This window comes from Prionailurus viverrinus, chromosome A3 (assembly GCF_022837055.1).
Source record: "Prionailurus viverrinus isolate Anna chromosome A3, UM_Priviv_1.0, whole genome shotgun sequence".
In the NCBI taxonomy this organism is placed as follows: Eukaryota; Metazoa; Chordata; class Mammalia; order Carnivora; family Felidae; genus Prionailurus; species Prionailurus viverrinus.
In genome coordinates this window covers 24,485,311-24,507,235 of record NC_062563.1, presented here as the reverse complement: position 1 = coordinate 24,507,235, position 21,925 = coordinate 24,485,311, and the positions used below count along the sequence as shown (strand labels likewise).

The 21,925-nt window shown below is 42.0% G+C and overlaps 1 protein-coding gene across 10 annotated transcripts in view; it reads right to left on the bottom strand.

Moving 5' to 3' along the window:
- Positions 1-618: 618 nt before the first annotated feature.
- NCOA6 (nuclear receptor coactivator 6) overlaps positions 619-21,925 on the bottom strand; it is a 108,432-nt gene continuing 87,125 nt past the window's right edge. For 8 of the 10 annotated variants that reach the window (XM_047853905.1, XM_047853911.1, XM_047853912.1 and 5 more), the window contains 5 exons: positions 18,316-21,315; positions 15,230-15,298; positions 12,417-12,453; positions 8,833-8,981; positions 619-1,186 (listed from right to left, as the gene is read on the bottom strand). In XM_047853905.1, coding sequence (XP_047709861.1) covers positions 1,143-1,186; positions 8,833-8,981; positions 12,417-12,453; positions 15,230-15,298; positions 18,316-21,315 — 3,299 coding nt within the window. In that variant the 3' untranslated portion in view covers positions 619-1,142. The remainder of the gene's footprint in view (positions 1,187-8,832; positions 8,982-12,416; positions 12,454-15,229; positions 15,299-18,315; positions 21,316-21,925) is intronic. The other 2 variants (XM_047853910.1, XM_047853915.1) reach the window with 2 other exon arrangements.

The window sequence follows — 21,925 nt, the reverse complement described above, 5'->3', positions numbered from 1 at the left end:
AAAGTGGGCTAGATTCTTTTTTTTTTTTTTTAATATATGAAATTTATTGTCAAATTGGTTTCCATACAACACCCAGTGCTCATCCCAAAAGGTGCCCTCCTCAATACCCATCACCCACCCTCCCCTCCCTCCCACCCCCCATCAACCCTCAGTTTGTTCTCAGTTTATAAGAGTCTCTTATGCTTTGGCTCTCTCTAAAGTGGGCTAGATTCTTGATGCTGTTACAAAGAATCTTGCTGGTTAGTCTGGGCTTATCTGTTGAATGGAGGAAATGTTTACAGTTGTTTTGAAGCAATCCATCCTGTCACTGTAGAAACATATGTAAGAGGTGGAGAAAAAGTGCATCTGGGTTACTGATGGCTTCCTGTCCCTAAAAAATTCTGGGTGGCCTTTGATCCTAAGTTGATTCTGTTATTTGCATCCAAAACAAATTTGACCAACATCTATCAAAGTGCCTGGTACAGTGCTGAAACACTGAAACAGGCTAGTTTCTTCAAAGTCAGTATAGTAAGGACAAGGTGGAATTCTAATTTACAAAGAAGGCTGTTCCTATTCATCTATGGTCCAAACAAAGAGTTTGTTCACCCAGTAATCCCTTGCCAATAACGTACATTTATGTTCTAGGACAATGACATTTATTTAACACATTCAATATTTCACATTGTACAAACCCTTAGATTCTCTTTATTCACTGGTCCATTTCTACAACAAATACATCCAAAACACTATATAATAAAATTATTTACAACATTTCCAAATGAGAAGCTTCTTTTTGCTCCCGCTACTGCTATTCACACACATAACTTCCACAGCACAATACATCATTAGAAGATCTAAAAATGCTCACCCTGTACTCTAGGCTGCTTAGGAAATGTGAAAACTAATAACATAATTGCATTAGCTCCTCTCAATACATGGCAACATTTTAGAAACCTTGAACTTCATCTTGCAACACCAAAAAAGGGTTCAACAACTCTGCTTTCCCCATTGCACTTTATGAAACAGGTTGCAGGGACTAGGAAAAGGGCTGCTTTATTAAAATGACTAACTGTACAGAAATGGATTTTAAAAAGTCACAGCTCAAAATTGCTTTTTGTAAAATTCACACACATTTACAAGGATCAAGTCGCTGTCCAGCTTGTTTACTTGGATTTTCTTCGCTTGGATTGCACCGCACTGGTTATGTCTGTCGGGGGAAAGAAAGGACATGCTCAGCTGAGGCAACTCTTTATGGCAGTGCTGTTTAGGCAGTCCACAGGAAGCAGGGCTGGCCGGAGTGGGGTCCTACTGGACTCTGAATAAATCTAAGGTCCTCAAAAGGAGTGCTCAGTGTGGAGAGGGTATCAGGCCTAGACCTGTAGAGTAGGGCCTTGGAGACTTGGGACGTAGGGTACAGGTGGTGGGAAATGGAGCACACATAAGCAGTTGGAAAAAGAGGCAGGGGTGGGGAGAGCATCTGGAGCTGGGCAATTAACCCCACAATCTCCATCACCAGTTCTTATCACCCAGTGAAATGACAGAATGAGTGCTTTTGGTGATACATCCATGAGTGTTGCTACAAGCAAGTGAGTAAGCTGTGCCAGAGTGCAAAGAACCAGCCTCTGGATCTCTTTTGGAGCCAAGCCATTATTTTGCAGTAAGCAACTCTTGCTGTACTATAATCAAAATCTCTAAATAGTATGATCACGATCCCTGGTCAAGTGTCTACACACAGGCACAGAAGCAATTCAGAGCAAGCCACAGCCTGCTCTGAGTCCAGGTGAGCCTGCAGGCTTCATGGAAGAGGTGGGACCTGAGTAACTTAAACACAGAGAACAGTGGCATAAAGGGAATAAATGTGTTCCTTTCATTCCTCTTTTAATGTCTTCAATCAACTCAATCTTATTCCATATTTAAATCATGTTTCTCAAAAACTTTTCCACACATAAGTCTTCTACAGCAGAGTACAATGAATAGCTTAAAGCTCTCCAAATGTAAACATTTCTTTAAAATTTTATATTGATCTTAGGGGTGCCTGGGGGGCTCAGTCGGTTAAGTGTCTGACTCTTGGTTTCGGCTCAGGTCATGATCTCATGCTTCATGAGATCGAGTCTTGTATCAGGCTTTGTGCTGACAGCATGGGGCCTGCTTGGGATTCTCTCTCTCCTCTACTCCTCCCCCTTGCTGTTTCTCTCAAAATAAACATTTAAGAAAAACAAAATCTTATATTAAATTCACTCTGATTCTTCATGTTGTTCCACAGATCTTTTGGTCTTAATATGAAAACAATGTTTTAAAGGTTTATTATCTTTTTAAAGGTTTATTTTATTTTCATTTTTGAGAGAGAGCACAAGCAGGGGAGGGGCAGAGAGAGAGGGAGATACAGAATCTGAAGCGGGCTGCAGGCTCTGGGCTGTCAGTGCAGAGCCCAACGCAGGCTCGAATCCACAAACTGTGAGATCATGACCTGAGCTGAAGTTGGATGCTTAACTGACTGAGCCACCAAGGCACCCTGAAAATAATGTTTTAAAATTACTTCCCATCAAGGAGAAAAAAATATTTTCTATCTAACACAATAATATGTAAGATGAATCAGTTTTATTCATTTCTGGAAATTAGGATAAATAAATTTTCTTTTTTTCTTTTCTTTTTTTTTTTTTTTTTTTTTGAGAGAGAGCAAGTGAGCAGGGGAGGGGCAGAGAGAGAGGGAGTGAAAGAATCCCAAGCAGGCTCCACACTGTCAGGGCAAAGCCTGACACAGGGCCTGAACCCACAAACTGTGAGATCATGACCTGAGATCTAGAGTTTGACACTTAACCGACTAAACCACCCAGGTGCCCCTAGGCTAAAGTTCCTGATGCTACATGTTAGATTCAGTGTTCTAAGAAATTTTTTTTCTCTTTTGTATCATATTTTGAGAGCACAGACTTAAGATGTAGATACAAAAAGCAAAAATGTTGCTGTTAGCTATAGTAATTGCTAGGAAGTAATAAGGCTCAATGACTTTCTGAGGAGTGGCCTGTGTAATGTTTTAGGGCTTCTGTTGGTGAAAATTCCAGTGTGTATATATCTTCTTGCTGGAAGGTCACTCTGCTTGTGCCATGTGGTACGGTCAGTCTCTCTGATTTACACCATAGTCTTTTGCTAATCAGAGGACAGTTAATCTGACAGGATGTTGATAATGGTGTTCTTTAATTCCATGAAATAAACTAAGAGTCTCACACCCACCCCAGTTCCCTATAATCAACTCCCAGTCCAGCTTTCAAGTTTCCTTTTCACTGTAGCAAATTTGTCATTTGCAGGAAAAATATACAGGGTTTTGTCTTGATGGGGTGTTCATTCTTAGAAAGATATCTGTTAATTAGGCCAACTTTGGGAGCCTCTCTTTGTTGTGATATGAAGGACTGAGGGATGTGGCTGGGAAGAGCACCCCAGCCTCTTCCCCTCCTCCTTCCTTGTTTGTTCCCATCTGTCACTGCTCCAAAGCACCCAATGATCTGGCAGACTGATTCTGCTTCTGAGGATGAATCAGTGAGTGGGACCATGAATCAACAAGTGATTTGTGCTAGAAACTGCAAAAAAAATAATATTTTAGATGCTAGGGTTAGGTTTGGGAAATGGGTGTAGGGTGCACTTTTATACTTCCATGAGGGAAAAAGCTGTATCAACCTGATTTTGAAGTCCTTTATCACCTTCGCTAGATAAATTTAGGCAATCTCGGTCACAGGACAATGTCACTTTTGAAGTCTTTATAAATCTATCTGAAAAGATGAGTTTTTTGTTTTTGTAGTTCAACTTTATACTTCCTCCAAAATGTTACAACTTTTACTACTCCGCTGAACACAATAAGAGAATCTGGAGGTTACCTCTTGAAGGTAAAGGAATTCTAGGGAAGTAATGAAGTGGTTGATGGTACATTCAGAGTGTACATCAAGTCTGTTCCTAAAGGCTGCCTACCTTAACTGACTGTGCATAATCCCACTCCCAAGTCCCATACTCAATACCATACTAGCAAAATAAATATTACATACATTGTTGGAAAATCCAAGTTTTTTAAACCATCAACGATTTTTACAAATTAATGTCTTGAGAGATATAAAAGTAGTCCAAAGACTAAAAGTAACATCATTTATATTAATATTTTAGAACAAAGTATATGGTAAGTAACTGGGTCAATAACAGTCTTTCAGATGGTTGTATATACATCCTTGGAGAACATTTACATTTATAATTTGACATGGGCATCCCCCCCCCCCACACACACACACACTGGTTGCCTCATTTTGACCTTAAGCAAATTTGGCCAAATCTACAGTACAAGGGTTTATTAAATCTTCTACTATGTGGAGTTTACCTTTACCGTTCAAGGAGTTTTAGAAAATGACCTTGACCTCGCTCACTTCATTATGCTTTTTACTGTACTACTTCTAGCCAAGATTTCTATTTATTTGTAAAGAAAATTCTGGAACTTTCCTTTCAAAATTTTCATGGCTGGTTTCTGAATGATGCTACTACAAGAGTGCAGTTTCAGGCAGTTACTGTTCAGAGTTTTCTCCATATTATGTTCATTTACATTTCCACAATAACATTTTCATTTTAAGAATGTCTGTTTTTTGAGATTGTTGCTTCTCAAGTCACTGACTGTGGGGAGGGTAGGACTCTCACCCCACTTTGCTATCAGAGGCATCTTAAGGCATTCCAGGAACACCCACAGCTGCTACTGATTATAAGTTGCTCTGAACTTCCTTCATATTAGCATACCTTCCCTGGTTTCAAACTTATGCATTGAACTTTACATTTTTAACTACTAATCTTTTTTCCAATTGAAAGTATAATATAAAAACTATTATTAACAGAAGAGTAAATGAAGAATGACAAGAAAAATGAGAAAAATCATTTCTGTGTTAATAGGCAACACCTCATATCAGGAAGTGGAACTACTCATTTGCATATTTGTAACAACACACCTGATCAAGCGCAATTTTAAAAAGAAGCTCACTAGTTTGTGAGAGCCAATTTTTGTGTCTGTAATTAAAAGTGGGATGGGGGGGGGGGAACCCAACAATCAAAAACAAAACAATAGGTTAAAGAGTGACCTATTAACCATGTGTGCCTCTCTAGACTTGCCCAGAAATAATCTGTCCCACCTGCTCCAACCTGGCAGTACAGGAGGCCTTGGCCAGCATGAGATAAGCAAACTCTGTTCTCACAGCAGGAGCATAATTAATGTCACTGGTTCTCTGACAATACAAATGTACCAGTATTTCTCATTATACACCGCTCATATTTCTCAGCTGATTTCAAGGTTCTCATGAAAAACACAGACCATTTCTGATTCTGTTTGTGCAAATATGACCCACATTGTATGAGTGCAAAAAAGGCAAACCTTTTTCTCCCCTCAAAACTTGAAGGAAACCACCATGATATTTTATGATCATTCCCTGGGTATGGGCTCAAATACATCACAAAAAGTTATTTTATGACTTTGGTTCAGAGTTTTGGATACAACATAGCAGCCCAAATAATATGCATATTTATTCTTTAATTTGGATCCAAGAGCTCTAGCACTTAAAACCCAAAACAGCTATAGCACTCATCTTGGGTACAAAAGGTAACTTACCCTGGGAGTTCAGAACTGGGAGCCTGAGGGCTTGAAGCTGATGTAGAGATCTGTACATGACTGATTCCTGGGGTTTGGCCGGAGCTCTCTTTATCTTCTCAGGAGACATCCAGCACCCCTCCATGCAAACTCACAAAGCTTTCAAGTTATTATGACCTTTACTAAGCTAGTTGCTAAGCTTCAGAACACGGATGGGGCAGGCATTCCATGAATACCATGTTGGAATACATGAATACCACCTTGGGACAACGTCCTTAAGTGTACACGCCTACTCCCCACCCTCTTCTAAAACACGTTCCAGCTTTCCATCTTTGCTTGGCTGGCAGTTCTCTACAAACTGGCCCTAATTTGGGCATCTCTTCTTAACTGTCCCAGCTGCTCCTTTGATTAATTCTTTCTGGTACACTATAAATGACATCCTTATTATCTTGAGGGTTTGGACTTAGATGAAGTTTCCAAAAATCTGGTGTGTGACATCTCTAAAGGTCAACACTTATTTCCTGCTTTAAAGGTAATTACACACCATATTCTATAGCCTAGAAAACTTCGATCTTTGGGAAAGTGAGGGGCCAAAAGAATACAAAGAATTGAGGGGCACCTGGGTGGCTCAGCTGGTTAAGTGTCTGACTCTTGATTTCAGCTCAGGTCACGATCTCACAGTTCATGGGTTCAGGCCCCACAATGGGCTCTGTGCTGGCAGCGCAGAGCCTGCTTGGCATTCTCTCTCTCCCTCTCTCTTTGACCTCCCCTGCACTCTCTCTGTCTCAACCTCTCTAAATAAATACATAAACAAACATTAAATAAAGAATACAAAGAACTGAGGGGAAGCAGATTTTCCCACAGAACTCTAGGAATCTTCCCTTTAGTGTTCTAAGTTTAGTATTCAATATACTGAAAGGAGTGCTTCCTTCCAAACAAATCTCTGCCTGGGAGATAATTCCCAGGGAGGAGGAAGAAAAGTGGCTGATTCCATTTCGGCATCAAAGTGGGGATACCTAAGAGGACTCTGCTTGTGGTGTACACAGTATGCCTGGAGAGGAAAAAAGGTTCCTCCCTCTCTGATGGGCTGAGGTAAGGTAACTTCTACACCTCTGCTTTACCTGTATGATCTGTAGACCTGTGGCTTACCCAGAGGCTCTCATGAGGAATCATGAAATTCTTGCCGAGAAACACAACCTGCCAATAACAGCTGAGTTCTCAGGTCAGTGTCTGTGTTGGCGCACCACAACCTGCCCTCATCTTCAGGTTGGCATCCCAATGGTACTGGACTGCGTCTCAGCAGCCCTGCTGGTATCAGGCACTTGGCCAGGATTCCACCTCTTGCCTAAGCTGAGCTACTCAAGCTCAGCACATTCCCAGAGGGGATGACTCTCCCTCAGATCTGGGCCTTTGCACATGCCGTACTTTTGCCTAGAATATTTCATTCAACTCCCACAGCCTGGATAATGCCTCCTCATTCTTCAGGTCTCAACTTAAACATCATTTTTTCAAAGCCTTCTATGACTAGGCAGAGGAGTAAAGCATCCCAGCAATATGCTCCTACAGTACCATGTAAGTTTGTTATCATAGCATTTAACATTTAACACGCTGTATTAGTCTGTCTTTCTGGCTGGTATATAACTGATATGATGAAGACAGAGACTCTCCCTTTTCACTATTACATCCCCAGAGCCTGGCATGTAGTAAGTACTTAATATATATTTGATAGATGGTTATTAATATAATAGTTACTGATTATATACCTCTTTGTATAAGGCACTGTACCAGGTACCGAGGATATAGTGGTGAGCAAAACCAGACAAACTCCTGCCCTAACAGGGCATGTATATTAATTATCACATAAATAAATATAAAATTAAAGCTGTGGTATTATGAAGGAGAAATGGGGCTGTGATTCCTCATAGCAGTGTCAAGTGAGCTAAGTACAAAGAGTAGGTTAATGAGGAGAAGGGAGGAAGGAAGAGGGAAAAACACTCCCTGCAGTGGGTGTACACACACACAGGCTTGTGACGAGAGGGCGGCATGTCTGAGTTGCTGAGGGAAGTCAGATGAGGCCAGGAGAGGCTGACAGGGGCCAGACCACATAGAACCTTTCTAATCCATGTTGGTACTTTCAGACTTTAATCCAAATTACAATGTAAATCACCAAAGGGTTTTAAGCTACAGTAGCAATGAAGATGGGGAAAAGGGGATGAATTTGGGCCACTTGAAATAAAATCAGCAGCTTTTGGTAACGAACATGAGAGATGTGAGGATGAGGGAGAGATGCCAAGGAGGACTTGCCCAATCGACAGATGGTGGTGCTATTCCCTGAGGTGGGGAACACTGGCAGATGACCTGATAGTGGGGGTGAAAATCACAAGTCTGGTTTCAGACATGTTGAATTTGAAGTCCTGGTAAGGATGTACATGCAGTTGTCTAAGATTTTTAGAGGTCTGTACTAGAAATGCAAATTTAGGAGTCATCTGTGAAAAGTTGTAACTAAAAAAGAAGGGCATGAGTGAGATCAATTAGGGAAAGAGTTGAAGAGAAAGGGTGACTCAGGATCAAACTGTGAGGAAGGGCAACATCTAATAACTGGCTACAGAGATTGAGCAGGAAAAGCCAGAGAGGTAGAGAGAAAACTATGGAGAGCTCTAGGTCACAGAAACCAAGGACATCATGAATTAAAAAAGGAGACAGCAATCAATACAGGAAAGAAAACTGGTAGTAGTGTAAGGTTCTTGACAAGGTCAGAGAAGATGGGATCAAAGAGGCACAAGTGGAGGAACTGGCCTTAGACTTGAGGAGGGACAGCTGCTCTAGTATAGTAGGAGCAAAGGAGGATCCTAGTAGATTTAGGTCTTGGTAGTGACAGCTGAAGCAGTTCTATTTTCTCTGTGGAGAGGTGAGAGTCTCTGCTGAGAGAGGGGAGAGAAAGTAGGGGCCAGAGGAGTGGAAAAGAGAGTTGATCACAGAAGGATGGCTGGGCCATATTGAGCACATATCTGAAGTGGTGATCACGAATCAATCTGCCCTGTTATGTTCTTTTTTTTTTTTTCCCCCAACAGTGCTTGCTGCTCTGTGCACATACACAGAAAACACACAGGTAAATGAACTAACAAACAAAGGAGGGACAGACAGTAGAAGTCAAAGTAACAGAAGCATAGATAAAAGACAAAGTCCTCTGCTGTGGTGATAAAGACCCCATTCTTCTATCTGACCCACAAAAGCACCCACACTGCACTGCTAACCTTTAGTAGAGCTGGAGGCTGAAGCAGGCCGAGAGGATCGCTTGCGATGTCCATTTTCCACGCTTTCAGAAGCCACAGTTGGCTCTTCAGTTCGGGAGTTTCTTCGGCTTGGGGTTTTGGACTTTTCAATGATCTCTTTGGGCTCACTGCTGACAGAGGGAAGCACAAAGTTTCCAAGAAGGAGAGGGAATCAAGTCACACACACAAAAAAGCTCTTCAGATAGAGCTTCATTTGTGAGGCAGGAGATTAAGAACTATACAGTCATTCTGAAGAGAAAATATTCCACTCTGGGACAATAAACAAAATACCTTCTATATTACTCACAATTTAAAAGTGAGTCTAGCTTGTTACAGTAGTAAAATAAAATACTAAAAAGCATATTGCTGGTGAAATTGTGGAAAAACAGGTAAAAGAAATTAAGAACTTGGAATAAAAATTCCGAAACTTCCTCACCCTTTTCTTAAAATAACAATATTCCTTTTCAAAAGTTAATAGTATCTGAAATTTAGGAAATTACTAATATGTACTGGTATTTTCTATGAGCCTGTATAATCATATAATGGCCTAAGTCACATTATAGAATACACATGAGAATGTATTCAGAGTATATATACTGCTGGGTATACTGATTACCCCTACCTCAATGCCCTTTTTTTAGTTTGCAAAGATTTAAAATTGGTAATATCCAGTACTACTGAGGGTATGAGGACAGAAACTCCTGATCAGAGTGTAAATTATGTAACCCAACAGTTATCAATAGGGGGCATTTTGGCCTCCCAGGAGACATTTAGCAATTTAAAAATGTCTGGAGACTTTTCTGATTGTTAAGATGACTGCCGTGACTGAGTGGGGGATGCTACAGGCATCTTCTGGGCAGAGGCCAGGCATGCCACTAAATATTCTATAATGCATGAGACAGCTCTTCCCCCCCAACCCCAACAAAGAATTATCTGATCCAAGCTGTCAATAACGCTGAGGCTGAGAAACCCTGGTGTAATCCTCTGGCTCAGCAATTCCATTTCTAGGTGCCTAAGGAAACAAATCTTTTTACAGAGCTGTAATTACACACAGGATGTCAAAGCATTATATAAGTACTAATAAAGACAGAAGACCTAAATGCTTTACAACAGATTTTAAAACTAAAACATGGCACATTCACATTCAGTCATGAAAAATCATGTTGTAGAAAGCTATTTAATGATAAAAACTGTTCATGACACATTACTGTGGGAAAAAAGTTACCAGTGTTATGAATAGTATAATCCTATTTTCGTCATAATACATGTTGAGCATATATATGTAACTACATACGAATGAATGGGTGTGAAATACACGTGTGTATAATGCTTATATATATATCACTATATATAAAAATATTATAGTGTTTACATATAAAATATTCCCTATCTGTATACATACTCTGAAGAGAAGTAGAAAATGAACTAAAATATACATAGTGAATATTGTCTGAGTCGTAGGAATACTGGTTTATTGGTAATTTCTTCTTTAAAAAATTTTTAAAGTTTATTATTTATTTTTGAGAGAGACAGAGTGAGAGTGGGAGAGGGGCAGAGAGAGTGGGAGACACAGAATCCAAACAGGCTCCAGGCTCTGAGTTGTCAGCACAGAGCCTGACATAGGGCTTGAACTTTCAAACTGCAAGATCATAACCTGAGCTGAAGTCGGACACTTAACTGACTGAGCCACTCACGCGCTCTGGTAATTTTCTTCTTTTTAATTCTCTGATCTGAATTTCAAATTTTCTTTAATAAACTTTTTACTACTTGCATGGTTCAAAAAAAATGCATGTCAAAATCATTAGGGAAAAAACGCTGATTAAACTTGCTTGTAAGGCATGGAACTTAAACAAACGTAATGCAACAAAACAAGCTGGTTAAAGGGATGTCTCTTCTGGGAAGTCTTCCTTGACCCTTACTCCCCAAGTAAAGCTGTCTCTTCTTTTTGGGTTCACAGTCTGTATCTGGCATTCAAGAGCACCCATCAGGTTGTACAGCATATTTTATTTTAATATCTTCTGCCTTCCACTAGATCAGGAGCTCCTTAGAGGCATTAACCATGGCCTATGAACTCCCTCTACCCCTCCATTGTTCATTCCTGCCATAGGACCCTTCACTGGTGGTACGATAGCTGGGAATTTGGCCATACTGTTCACCATCTTGCTTTGTATCTAACAACTGCCCCATGAACCAAGTCAAGTGAAGAAGAGGCAAGGCCAGAGCTGGGGTAGAACTGTAAGTCAGGGGTATTCACACATCCTTTTAGAGATGGTAAAGGATGGCTTTCTGGCTAGGAGCCCCGAAAATGGTCAAAGTCTCTGAGGAAGAAAGATTCCTAACAGAGGTGCCTCTTTCTCCTGGCAAAACAAAAGCCACAGAAGTACTGTCCTGCTGTTCATATGGTCAGTACTCAGATAGCTCTGGAAACAAATACCCTTTTTTGATCTGATTATCTTCTTTGTGTAGCCACACAGCTGGAGTATGCTTGGTAAGGGCAAATGAATTCAAATATTAGCCAATTCAAATAAAAACAGGGAGAAATATGTAGTAGGAATGCCAATGAATCTGTGAGGCAGAAGAAAAGGGGTCAAGTCTTACCTATATACTTATTGGACATGATATTTAACTTCCTCTATGCTTCAGGTTCTTGATCTATAATCCCCATTTTGTCTGCTACAATACATAAGTATGAGGGTTCTGGAATCAGGGCACCTGAGTTTGGATATCAGTTGCACCATTTACTCAATCTGTGGCCTTGGGCAATTTAGTTGACTTCTCTGAGCTTCAGGTTCCTTACCGGTAAGACAGAATTTACTTTCCTAATAGATACTGTGAAAATTCAATGAGATGATACACTTAAGCGGCTTGCAACCCAGTGCATAGCATGAGATGCATTCAGATAGATGTTGGTTATTATGACCACCTCAAAGGGTGGATAGGATTAAATGAGAAAATGATTGTGAAGGTGTTTTATAAACTAAGTTGTACAAATATGATAAATTCTCTAAAATGTTATCCAATGCATTACTAGATTAAAAAAGGAATTACTTTTGGAACTATTCCTCCTCCTTTCCATGGAGTTAGTGAAGCCACAGGTGTATTTCATTTTATTAGGTTATGTGGGGCTTTGTAGTATAACCGGAAAAGCATGAATTTTGGGGTTCAGACCCTGTCTGGCTTTCTCTCTTAAGCCTGGAGGATCAAACAGCTATGCTTTAGAAGGTGTTGCAAGGACTATTATTAATGACAATATAACAACAGTTCTTACATACTGAACTTACTATTTACTCACTATGGTGAGTGCTGAACATGTTATCTCATTCAATTTTCAAAACAACCAAAAAAGGTAGAAACTTGGCCACCAAGCTTTGTTAAGGGAAATGTTACCTCTCAGGGGTTAGGACTCATGACAGCTCCCCTGTTTTAGCAGGGAAAACAGACTGGCACAATGAGTCAAGGAAAAAGGACAAGGTGAAGAGAGGTTTAAAGGATGAGAAAGCCGATACCCTTCCCTTCAAAGAGGCTTATGCCGTTTTCACGCTTAGTCTGCAGAATGATCATCTTACCTTTGTCCAGAGACCATGGCAGCATTTGCCTCAAGTTCTGTGAAAAATACAAAGGACAGAAATGAGATGTGGGAGCTTCTGGTGTCTATGTCCACTGGGAGAAGGGAGGTGTCTCAGAATTCTAAATGCCCTATTTAGGCTAACATGTCTTCATGCCCAGCAGGATCCTCACCCTACATGGTATGGAGACAGAGTTGGCAGGGACACAACTCAGTAGTCTGGGGCATAAGACACTTACTTGGTCTATTTTTATTTCTACTCCACACTGTGAAATAATCCTGTTTGGATCAATAGAACTAGATTCACACTACCTGGTTCATATTTCACCCAGCTATAACTAGATTAGTAAAATAAGCCTCTTCCTCTCTTGTAGAAGAGATTGGTTTCTTTCTTAAAATATCCCTAACCTCTTCATACTTGTTTTTAAAGGCAGTAATCTTAAAATATGTCTTAAATATATATTAAGGATGCATTCTCCTCCAAAGGACTTCCTCACTGAGTTACAGAGTGCAGACTGCTTTGCTTTGAGCTAATGCCTACAGACTCCATTACATTCCTCTCTTCCTCAAACTCCCCACAATACCCTCTAAGAAAGGAAAATCTCAGTAATTTGTCTAGCAGGGTTTTGCTTAAATGAATACTCTATGGGTTTACCAGGCACTTCTTTCTCAGCATCAGCAGAAAAACATCACTTTTAGAGTTTCATCTTTCCAGAAGACTTTCCTAATGCACCAGACAGCAGTGATCTCTCCTGCTTCTGGCCTCCCACAGCTCTGTACCTGTTCCTGCCTCCCCTTATAGAGAATTCAGCACAGCAGATTCAGTGTACATGCCTCATCTACCCCAGAGATTACACGTTAACTTCCTTGAAGGCAGTGAAATCAGAGTGCATAGGTTAGAATTCTGACGCCATTGATTAGCCATGTAACCCTGTGCTTGACTCTCTGTGCTCAATGCCTCATCTGAAAAATGGGGACAACCACTTTACTCACCTCAAAATTAAGATTAAATGGAACAATATATATAAAAACTCAGTACAGCACCTGGCTCTTAGTAAGAACTCAAAATTAGCTGTTGTTATTGTTAGGATACTCATGTCAATGCAGCCTTCATGCTGGAATCCCTTGCATCCCTCTGCCTTCAATGCAAGATGAGGGAATCCTCGCTTCTCATTTGCTACTTAGCTCCCAACATCTAACCCATAAAACCTGGAAACCCTCCACTTGAAATAGATACCAACTCACTGGGTCTCTGTTGCCTGCACACAAACTCAGGTAATGTGTGCTCAAAAATGAAAACAGCTCAAAAGAGGCTGATTACCAAAAAATTTTATTAGTTTGCTCATGTGAAACAAAAGTCAGTGCTTTTGAGAACTTTAACACTATTACAGCTAATTCACATTAGTAGAGATCAAAGGAATCTGGTGAGGCAATCAGTGACTATGAGGGTATTTTAAGGAGATTCATTTAAGTCAAACTTTTAAAAGCAATAGGATTCTTTGGCCAATTATTTTGAGGAAGATGTACGATATAGTAAAGCACATTTTTCTGGAGTAAAGAATTGGGGCAGAAAATGTAATTCCCTTCCTCTTTTAGTTGCTCCTTTTCTCGCCAAAAATGAACATTACCATCTAATACCTTCTGTGAATGATTTGCTCCACTCCTATCCTTGTCAGGTGCCTAGCACAATGTCATGCATCATGTGGGTAGTTGGTAGCAAAGGAAGAATCTGAATGGCAGAAACGCTTTTTGCTCAACCATTCTTTTCAGAAGCCTGATTTTACCCAGAGTGTGCAATAGAACATAACATAGCACATAGCACCCGAAGCAGCTTTTAAAATAAACACAAGTTAGGGTGCCTGGTTGGCTCAGTTGGTGGAGCATGTGACTCTTAATCTTGGGGTCATGGGTTCAAACCCCACTGTGGGTGTAACAATTACTTAAAAATAAAATCTTTAAAAAAATCACAAGTTATAGCTTAATTTCACTGATTTAGGCCCACAAAGCTAAACATGGTAATACTGTTTTTTCCTTACAAATTTTTTCAAGTGTGAACTGGACTGTAAATGAGATTCTAACCTCTGAGTGAAAAGTGTCATACTTTTTTTTTTGGTTATCTCTCAATATGTTCAGTGACAAAGGGCCAGGCCAAGATTAAACTGTAACACACTTACACTATTTATCTATGAAGGCAGTACTGTTATTGCCATCAAGATCCTCACGCATTCTGAGCTGACCCAGCATTCCACAGCAATTATCTGTCAGATTACCATGGACTCCACCTTCCAGAAACACCATCCTTCATGCTATTTGCAATTTCTTGGTCATGGGAAACATAATGCCATCCAGAGAGGACTGAAATGACTGACTCCCAGGAAAAGTGGCTACCTCACTGTAGCAGAGGTTCTCAGAACAAGCCTCCACTCCTGTCATGAATATGCAGTTACTGAGTGTAGGAATGCTTGCCACCCTAGCAAGTTACCATGGGCCAGTCAGCTGCCAGCTATGAGTGCCGGGGTCATGCAACAGGGCAAACAGTCCAATGGAAACCATCCACAGCTAGGTGGCAGACAATGGGCACCGCAACACCCTTCTTGGGTTCCCTGGCTGACACCAGGAACGCATAAGACAGCAAGCCAGTCGGGGGGAAAAGAACCCTAACAGTCCTGCACAAACCCTGCCACTCATCTGAGGTCTGCTCTGAAGCCAGCAGGTGAGAGAGTTTCAGTCACTTCCTGGCACCCTGAGGACAGCAGCAGTTCCTTCACATATAATCCATTCCACTCAGAGAAGTTTTTCCAAAGCATGCCTTACCTGGTCTGGCACCAGGCCCCTGTGGTGTTGTGGCTGGAGTTTCCTTTGCAACTAAACTCGGTGAAGGGGCTAAGGCAAGGAAAAAAAAATACAGGCCTTTTACTTTCTTTTCTCAACAAAACCGAAGGCATTGACTGACTCAAGGGCTAAGTAACTGCTGAAATACATATACGCTTGGAGGGCAGTACTTGAAACTGGCCTTGAAAGGACATTTCAAAACTTAACCCCCAAAACACACCTTAGTAGGCAAACTGAACCACTTGCAGAGAACAATGATACCATTTACCTCAGCATTTAAAAAATTTCTCATTCCTCTAAAGACTACACCCCTTGAGACTTGAATCTTAAAATTCATTTTGTACTTTTGTATAGCACCTGGAAAGAGTGATGGTCATTGAGCAGATATTCAATTCATACTTGATGAATACATTATTTGATGTTATTTACTTATATAACAAACAGTTACCAAGAACTTCCTAGGGGCAAGGCGCTGTTCCAGGCACCGTTAGAGACTAATTTTTCTTTTTGTTCAGTCCAGTATCAAAGATAAGATACACAAATGTGGTACTCTGGAGTCCACTGGGATGTTATATGAAGAAGATTCATAAGGTAGAAAGTGCTATGGGAATCGAAAGAAAAGGAGATCAATTCTAGACTGAGAAAACTGATGGTACATTAGAGGGAGAAACATCAGAATTAGGCTTCGGAGGACAGAGACTACTTAGGTCCCTGAAGAGGAATGGAACAGGATACACAATGTACTCTAGAATGGAGGCTTATTGGATCATACAATAAAGATTAAGGGCATAGATATGCCACAGTCATTCAAGGATTATGTCCTCCTATCTTGACATTTCAGTCTAACATCCTAGATAAACTTAGTAACAATGTTTTATCCTCTTGTGGAAATTGTGAATTTTGTATATTTCTCTCCCTGCTTAGTCAATAATGCCTTTGTGTTAAGAATTTTTTTTGGGGGGCGCCTGGGTGGCGCAGTCGGTTGGGCGTCCGACTTCAGCCAGGTCACGATCTCGAGGTCCGTGAGTTCGAGCCCCGCGTCGGGCTCTGGGCTGATGGCTCAGAGCCTGGAGCCTGTTTCCGATTCTGTGTCTCCCTCTCTCTCTCTGCCCCTCCCCCGTTCGTGCTCTGTCTCTCTCTGTCCCAAAAATAAATAAACGTTGAAAAAAAAAATTTAAAAAAGAATTTTTTTTGGATGTTTATCTGATAAAGCCTAAAACCGTATCTTAAATCCTACTTTTAACTCCAGTATTGATCTCTCACATTTTCAAGATAAAAACCTAGAAGAATGGAAACAATCTTAAAATTGAGGTTTTTTTAAACTGCAGGTTCATCTTCCCAAAGCTCATATATTTCTCTAGTATTATATATGACCCATATAAAAATATTCCCTAATCACTTCATCATTATTCTCTTGGTATGTGTGTGCAGTGGGGGGGTTGAGGGGGGGGGTGGGCAGATCCCTCCAGAAGTACAACAGAAACACTAAATAGCAGAAAATATATTTAACTCACACCACGTTTCTTTTTCATTCTTAGGAGTCATCTACATTCACAGAATTTGAACCAGAAACTTAGGGCACCCAGCCCTGTGAAGTCTCTGTCTCCTGCAACGGCAATGAACTCCTTAAGGGTCTTTATCTCTCCGTGTCTCTAGCATTGAAGAGGGAGAGGGGGAATTAACCTTTCTAAAGCTCTGTGTGAGGCAGTGTGCTGGCCACATTATGCTGTCTTCTCCTTTTATCTTTGTATATTTTGGGAGGTAGGAATTACAAACTCTGTTTTACAGGTGAAGTACATGGCTTATAAGACGTTAAGGAATTTATCCAACTGTGATTAGTAACCAGTGGAACTAGAATTTGAACTCTGATCATAACCTGAAGCTTATGTTCTTTCTGACCCTCCTCCTAGGTGCTTACCACTCAAAACATTTTAGCTTGCATTCAACGAGAAAAGCACTGTTAGCTGCCCTAGGATATAGCAAAGGTCCTTCTCAGCTTCGGCATTGTGTGATTGACTCCACTTGGGGAAAATAGAGCTTCTGCATCACTTAGGTCTCACAGGAGAGACGTGTGTGTGTGCGTGGGGGAGGGGGGGTGGGGTGTGGCGGGGTGTGAAGGGGGGAGGGGAGGCATAAGGATACCTACGCTCCCATCATTTGCCCATCTTAACAGTACATAGGAAATAATTTGAACTAGATATACATGAATTGGAATGGTCTAATTTATGAAAAACTGTGTCAAAGAGAAATCAGTAATAATTTTTTTCCATTTATTCATTACTATATTCTGTGCTAAGCACATTATATGCATTATCTCAATGAACTCTTAGAACTACTGTTGTTCCCTTGTTACAAAAGGAAGAAACTCAAGTTTGGAGTAGTTGAGCAACTTACTTAAACCCATAGAGCTGGTAAATGGTGGCACTGTGATACTAACTCAAGCCTATCTGTCTCTCAACCACTTTGCTTCTCCTGTGTCTACTGTCATGAAACTTAGTTTTCTGAAAAGTTCTCCTCTGGAGTAGACAGTCAGAAAGGAATAGTCTCTGGGATACAGTATAATGAGGAAGGGGCTATGAGAACCCTGCTCTGAAACTGTCAAGAGCAAGTCATTATCATGGTAAGGAGAGCTTGCAGAAACTTCTATTCACCTTTAAGAGACAATGTTAAACTGAAGGTTCACAGTATCAACTTTGAACAAATATTGAACTCTGAGTTTCAGTCTTCTCACTCACGGAATCGGACTTGGGTTAAGGGCTCCCTGACATGGTTGGTATCAAGATAACGTGAGATAACAGGTAAAGATGTTTCCTTGTAAAATGAAAAGCTTTATATAAATGAAAGGTCTGCCATTATTTTAGGAGCTGAGAGAGAACCTATTAATGAATGTAAACTTAACATGGGTTTTCAAGTATATTTCCCAATGTACTTCTAATAAATGAAACTACCACTATTGCCATTTAGCCCACTCTTCTTCAACCAAGTAGAAGAGAAGTCATGCTTTCTTTTGTGGGATAGGTCATCATAAAATTGACACGAGGAGATGATGCCAGGCCCCGAGTACATACCTATGCTGGGTAGAAGCTCTGGATGAGATCCCACCTTCTCCTCCACTAGGCCACCCGCAAGTGGCTCAGATGCTATGCCAACATGATTGTTTTTTGTGGCCGGCGCCGCAGAGATGAGCTCAGAGGGTACCAGAGTGGTTACTATCGAGCGTACACTGGTGGGGAGAGTACCGCCAGGTAAGCTGGGTCCTGCTGAGGTGGAGCCCGGGCCCACGGGGCTAGAGGTCATTTTTATCAGAGTGGGTGCTGGGGGTGTTGGGGTTTTACTGTCCAGCTCTGTGGATAACTGCTCTGTTCCCATGAGCCCTGGAGTTGTGGTCTCTAGCCCTTGGCCTTCAGTCTCTCCATCTGCACCATATTGCTCTTCCCCTTTCTCAAGAGAGCCTGTAACTTTCTTACATGCCTTGGTCAGCAAAATCTGGCCGATTTTGTCCACTTTTCCTTTGCCCTTACTAGATGAGACTGGGCTTCGCCGGTTGACAGAGGAGCCTGGACTATTGGTCAAAAGGGGAGAAACAATTGTGGTTGACTGTGAAGAGGGAAGAGTGCTCTGATCTGCTGAGGTGCTCACCTGAGGACTAGCCTCATCTGGATTCATTTCTTTCACTTGCTGGACAGGGGGATGAGGAGGGACAACTGGAGAAGTTGTACATGGGGGGGAAGGAAGCTGAACAGGGGTGGCTCGTGAGTTAAGGACCAAGGGTCGACCAGTCTGTATATTTGGAGCAGTACTACTGGAGGGGGCACTAGGTGGTACAGGAGCAGAAGAAAATTTTATGTTCTGAGGTATGTGTAAAGGGCCAACAACTGCAACGGAGGGAGGCATCAAGCCAGAGTTGGTTGTCAGTGGGGCTGCAGGAATTGTGCTTGGCTGTGATCCTTTCATAACCTGAATTATTGAGGATGAATTGATAAACACAGGTGTAATGAACTGAGGCCGGGCATTAGACTGAGCAGCTGACTGTCCCTCAGAAACCATAACCTTGCTACCCACATTGGGCATTGTGACGACTGTTGACATCAATGCAGACTGCAGGTGAGTCGGCAGAGCTGCTGATGTATTAGCTGAAGTCGTGATAGGATTGGAAGTAACGAAAACAGTTATCTGATTTGGGGGCAAGGGAGTAGAGATGGAGGAAGAGCTGACAGGTCTTGACATTACTGGAGGGATGCTTGGTGCAACATTAGAACTGACCTCACTCAATTCTGGATGCACAAGGGTTGAACACGGCTCATTAGTGTGAGGTAAATTTAGGGAATTAGAGGGTTCTTTAGAAGAAGACGGATCCTGCAGTGTGGGAATGACAGATGCTTTTTTCAGGTCCTCCCCAGAAACTACTGGAGGCGTTACTTCCAGATCTGTAAGCCCAGGGGGTTTAATGGTCACATTAGGAGCTCCAGAGTTATCAAGAAGTTGACTTAACGATGTGGGTGCTTCCCTCATAGCAGGAGACACCAAATTTTTGTTCTCTTCGACACCGGGAAGTTTGTTAGGATCCAAAGATTGCCCGTCCTTTTTAGACTGATCTTCAGAAACAACCATTTTAACTTCTTGGGCAGGGAGGGCTTTGAGCTCAATGTTTACCTGCTCCTTCCTACCCTGGGAATTCTGGCAATCGCTGTCCTGAGGCACATTCAAGCTCTCCTTGTTATCCTCCAGAACACCTCCCACTGCAGCCACAGGCATAGTAGGATTCTGAGGATTCAGCCCACTGTTGTTAGGGAAGCTCCCAGGTACAGGGGGATTGGCCAAAGGAGTGGGACTGACCAATACATTTCTTGGCAACTCCACATTCTGCAACAGAGCTGTGTTTGTTTGAGAGGCCAGAGTAAGTTTAGGGGTTTTTGAATTTTGCCTCCCAGGACTTGGGGTAGTTTTCCTACTGGACCCAGGACTAGACCTGCGACTGTTGCTCGGACTAGCCCGTTTTGTTGCTCCAGAATTAGACTGCTTTCCAGAATTCACCACCACAGAATCTAATTTGTGAGTTTGTGGGGCAGCAAAATTGGAAGGATTATTCATGGTAAGATTCGAAGGTGCTTGCCCAATGGCCTTTAAAGTTGTTGGATTTAGGCCCTGCTGATCAAAGCCCCTGTTTAAATTTGGCCTAGGAGGTAAAGGAATATTAATCTGTGGGGGGAAGAGTCCTGCAATGGAGGCATTGAGTCTTTCTGGAGACAGACTGATTTCTGAAGGTTCTGTGCTAGGAGGGCGATTGTTGGGTGTCTGAGGATAGTAGGGTCTGGGGCTGGCTCTGTTCGGTGTTTTAGGCCTAGATGTTTGGGTTGGAGCAGCCACATTTGGAAAATGGTGGCCATGAGAGCTGGGCAGGGAATTTACAGGGGGTTGCTGGGGAGTTGCACCTTGAGTTGCAGAAAGGGGCGATGGTCCAGGTTTTGGCCCTGTCATCATTAACTGATTCTGGGAAACTACTAAATGTGAAGGCATGTTATTTGGGCCTCCTGAGACAGATGGTACTTCACTGCCACTTGCTTCAGGGAGCGAGGACATTTCTCCCAGTGGTGAGCTAGAAGGATTCTGGGAGTTCTCCTGGTATACCATTTTCCTTGAATTGCTTCCCAAAGGAGTATTCACAGGTATTGGCATTCTTTGCTTATCAGGTGATGGTGGCACGGAAGCAGGTCCTTGCAAACTGACCATAACAGGCACGCTGCCGCTCTGTTGCATGGGCATTCTCTGGGAGTCTGGGTTCAGGGGGCCCCGTGGGGGGTGGACACTTTGGGAGACCGGAAGCCTAACTGATTTGGGGTCCTGCTGCATCATGAGCATCATCATCATTTGTTGTTGTTGTTGCTGCTGCTGCTGCTGCTGCTGCTGCTGCGACTGTGGCTGACTGGGAGGTGGTGGCTGCTGCTGTGGTGGCGGCAGTTGTGGCTGCGGCTGCTGCTGTGGTGGCTGTGGCGGGGGTGCCACATGCTGCATGAGCTGAGGAGGCATCTGCTGAAGTGGCCTCTGTTCAACTGGTTGAGAAGGATAACCTAAAACAAGCCCCCAAAATCAGGGAAGTTAGATTTTCGGCAGGAAAAGCAACTTTTAGAGTATAGCCAAGCAATACTCATCTAGGTGGCCCAGACAGTGCACAAACAGCTTAGGCATGCCCACTGCCAGGGGGGCAGGAGCAGCTCCTCATTATCCGACATAAGCAAAGGGGCACACAGCTTAAGGAAGCAAAAAGCAAAGCATCAAGAACCTGGAGCCCCTTAGTCTTCAAGGTCTGAATGAGGCACTATTGTACTAAGACTGTAATAGACAGACACTCTGTGCTATGCAATGAAAGTGGCTGAGTCTATCCCAGCCAAACATTCAGGTGAAATGAGAAAAATTCCCATCAATAGCAAGTAGCTGACCACCCAGCACTGGGGTCTCATGTGGGAATAATAAATATTTCACTGTACTTGTGAATGAAGTAAGGCATTTAGGACTCACTTTTTCTGTTATCAAGATTAATTTTTTAAGGTGTGATTTTGTGAAAACAACAGCATCAAAGATAGGCTTTTTATTCTTTCAACAGAAGCAAATATACAATTCTAGGATTCAATGCCTTAAGAGGGATTTAAAATGACGCCAATCCACTGGCTCCATACATCA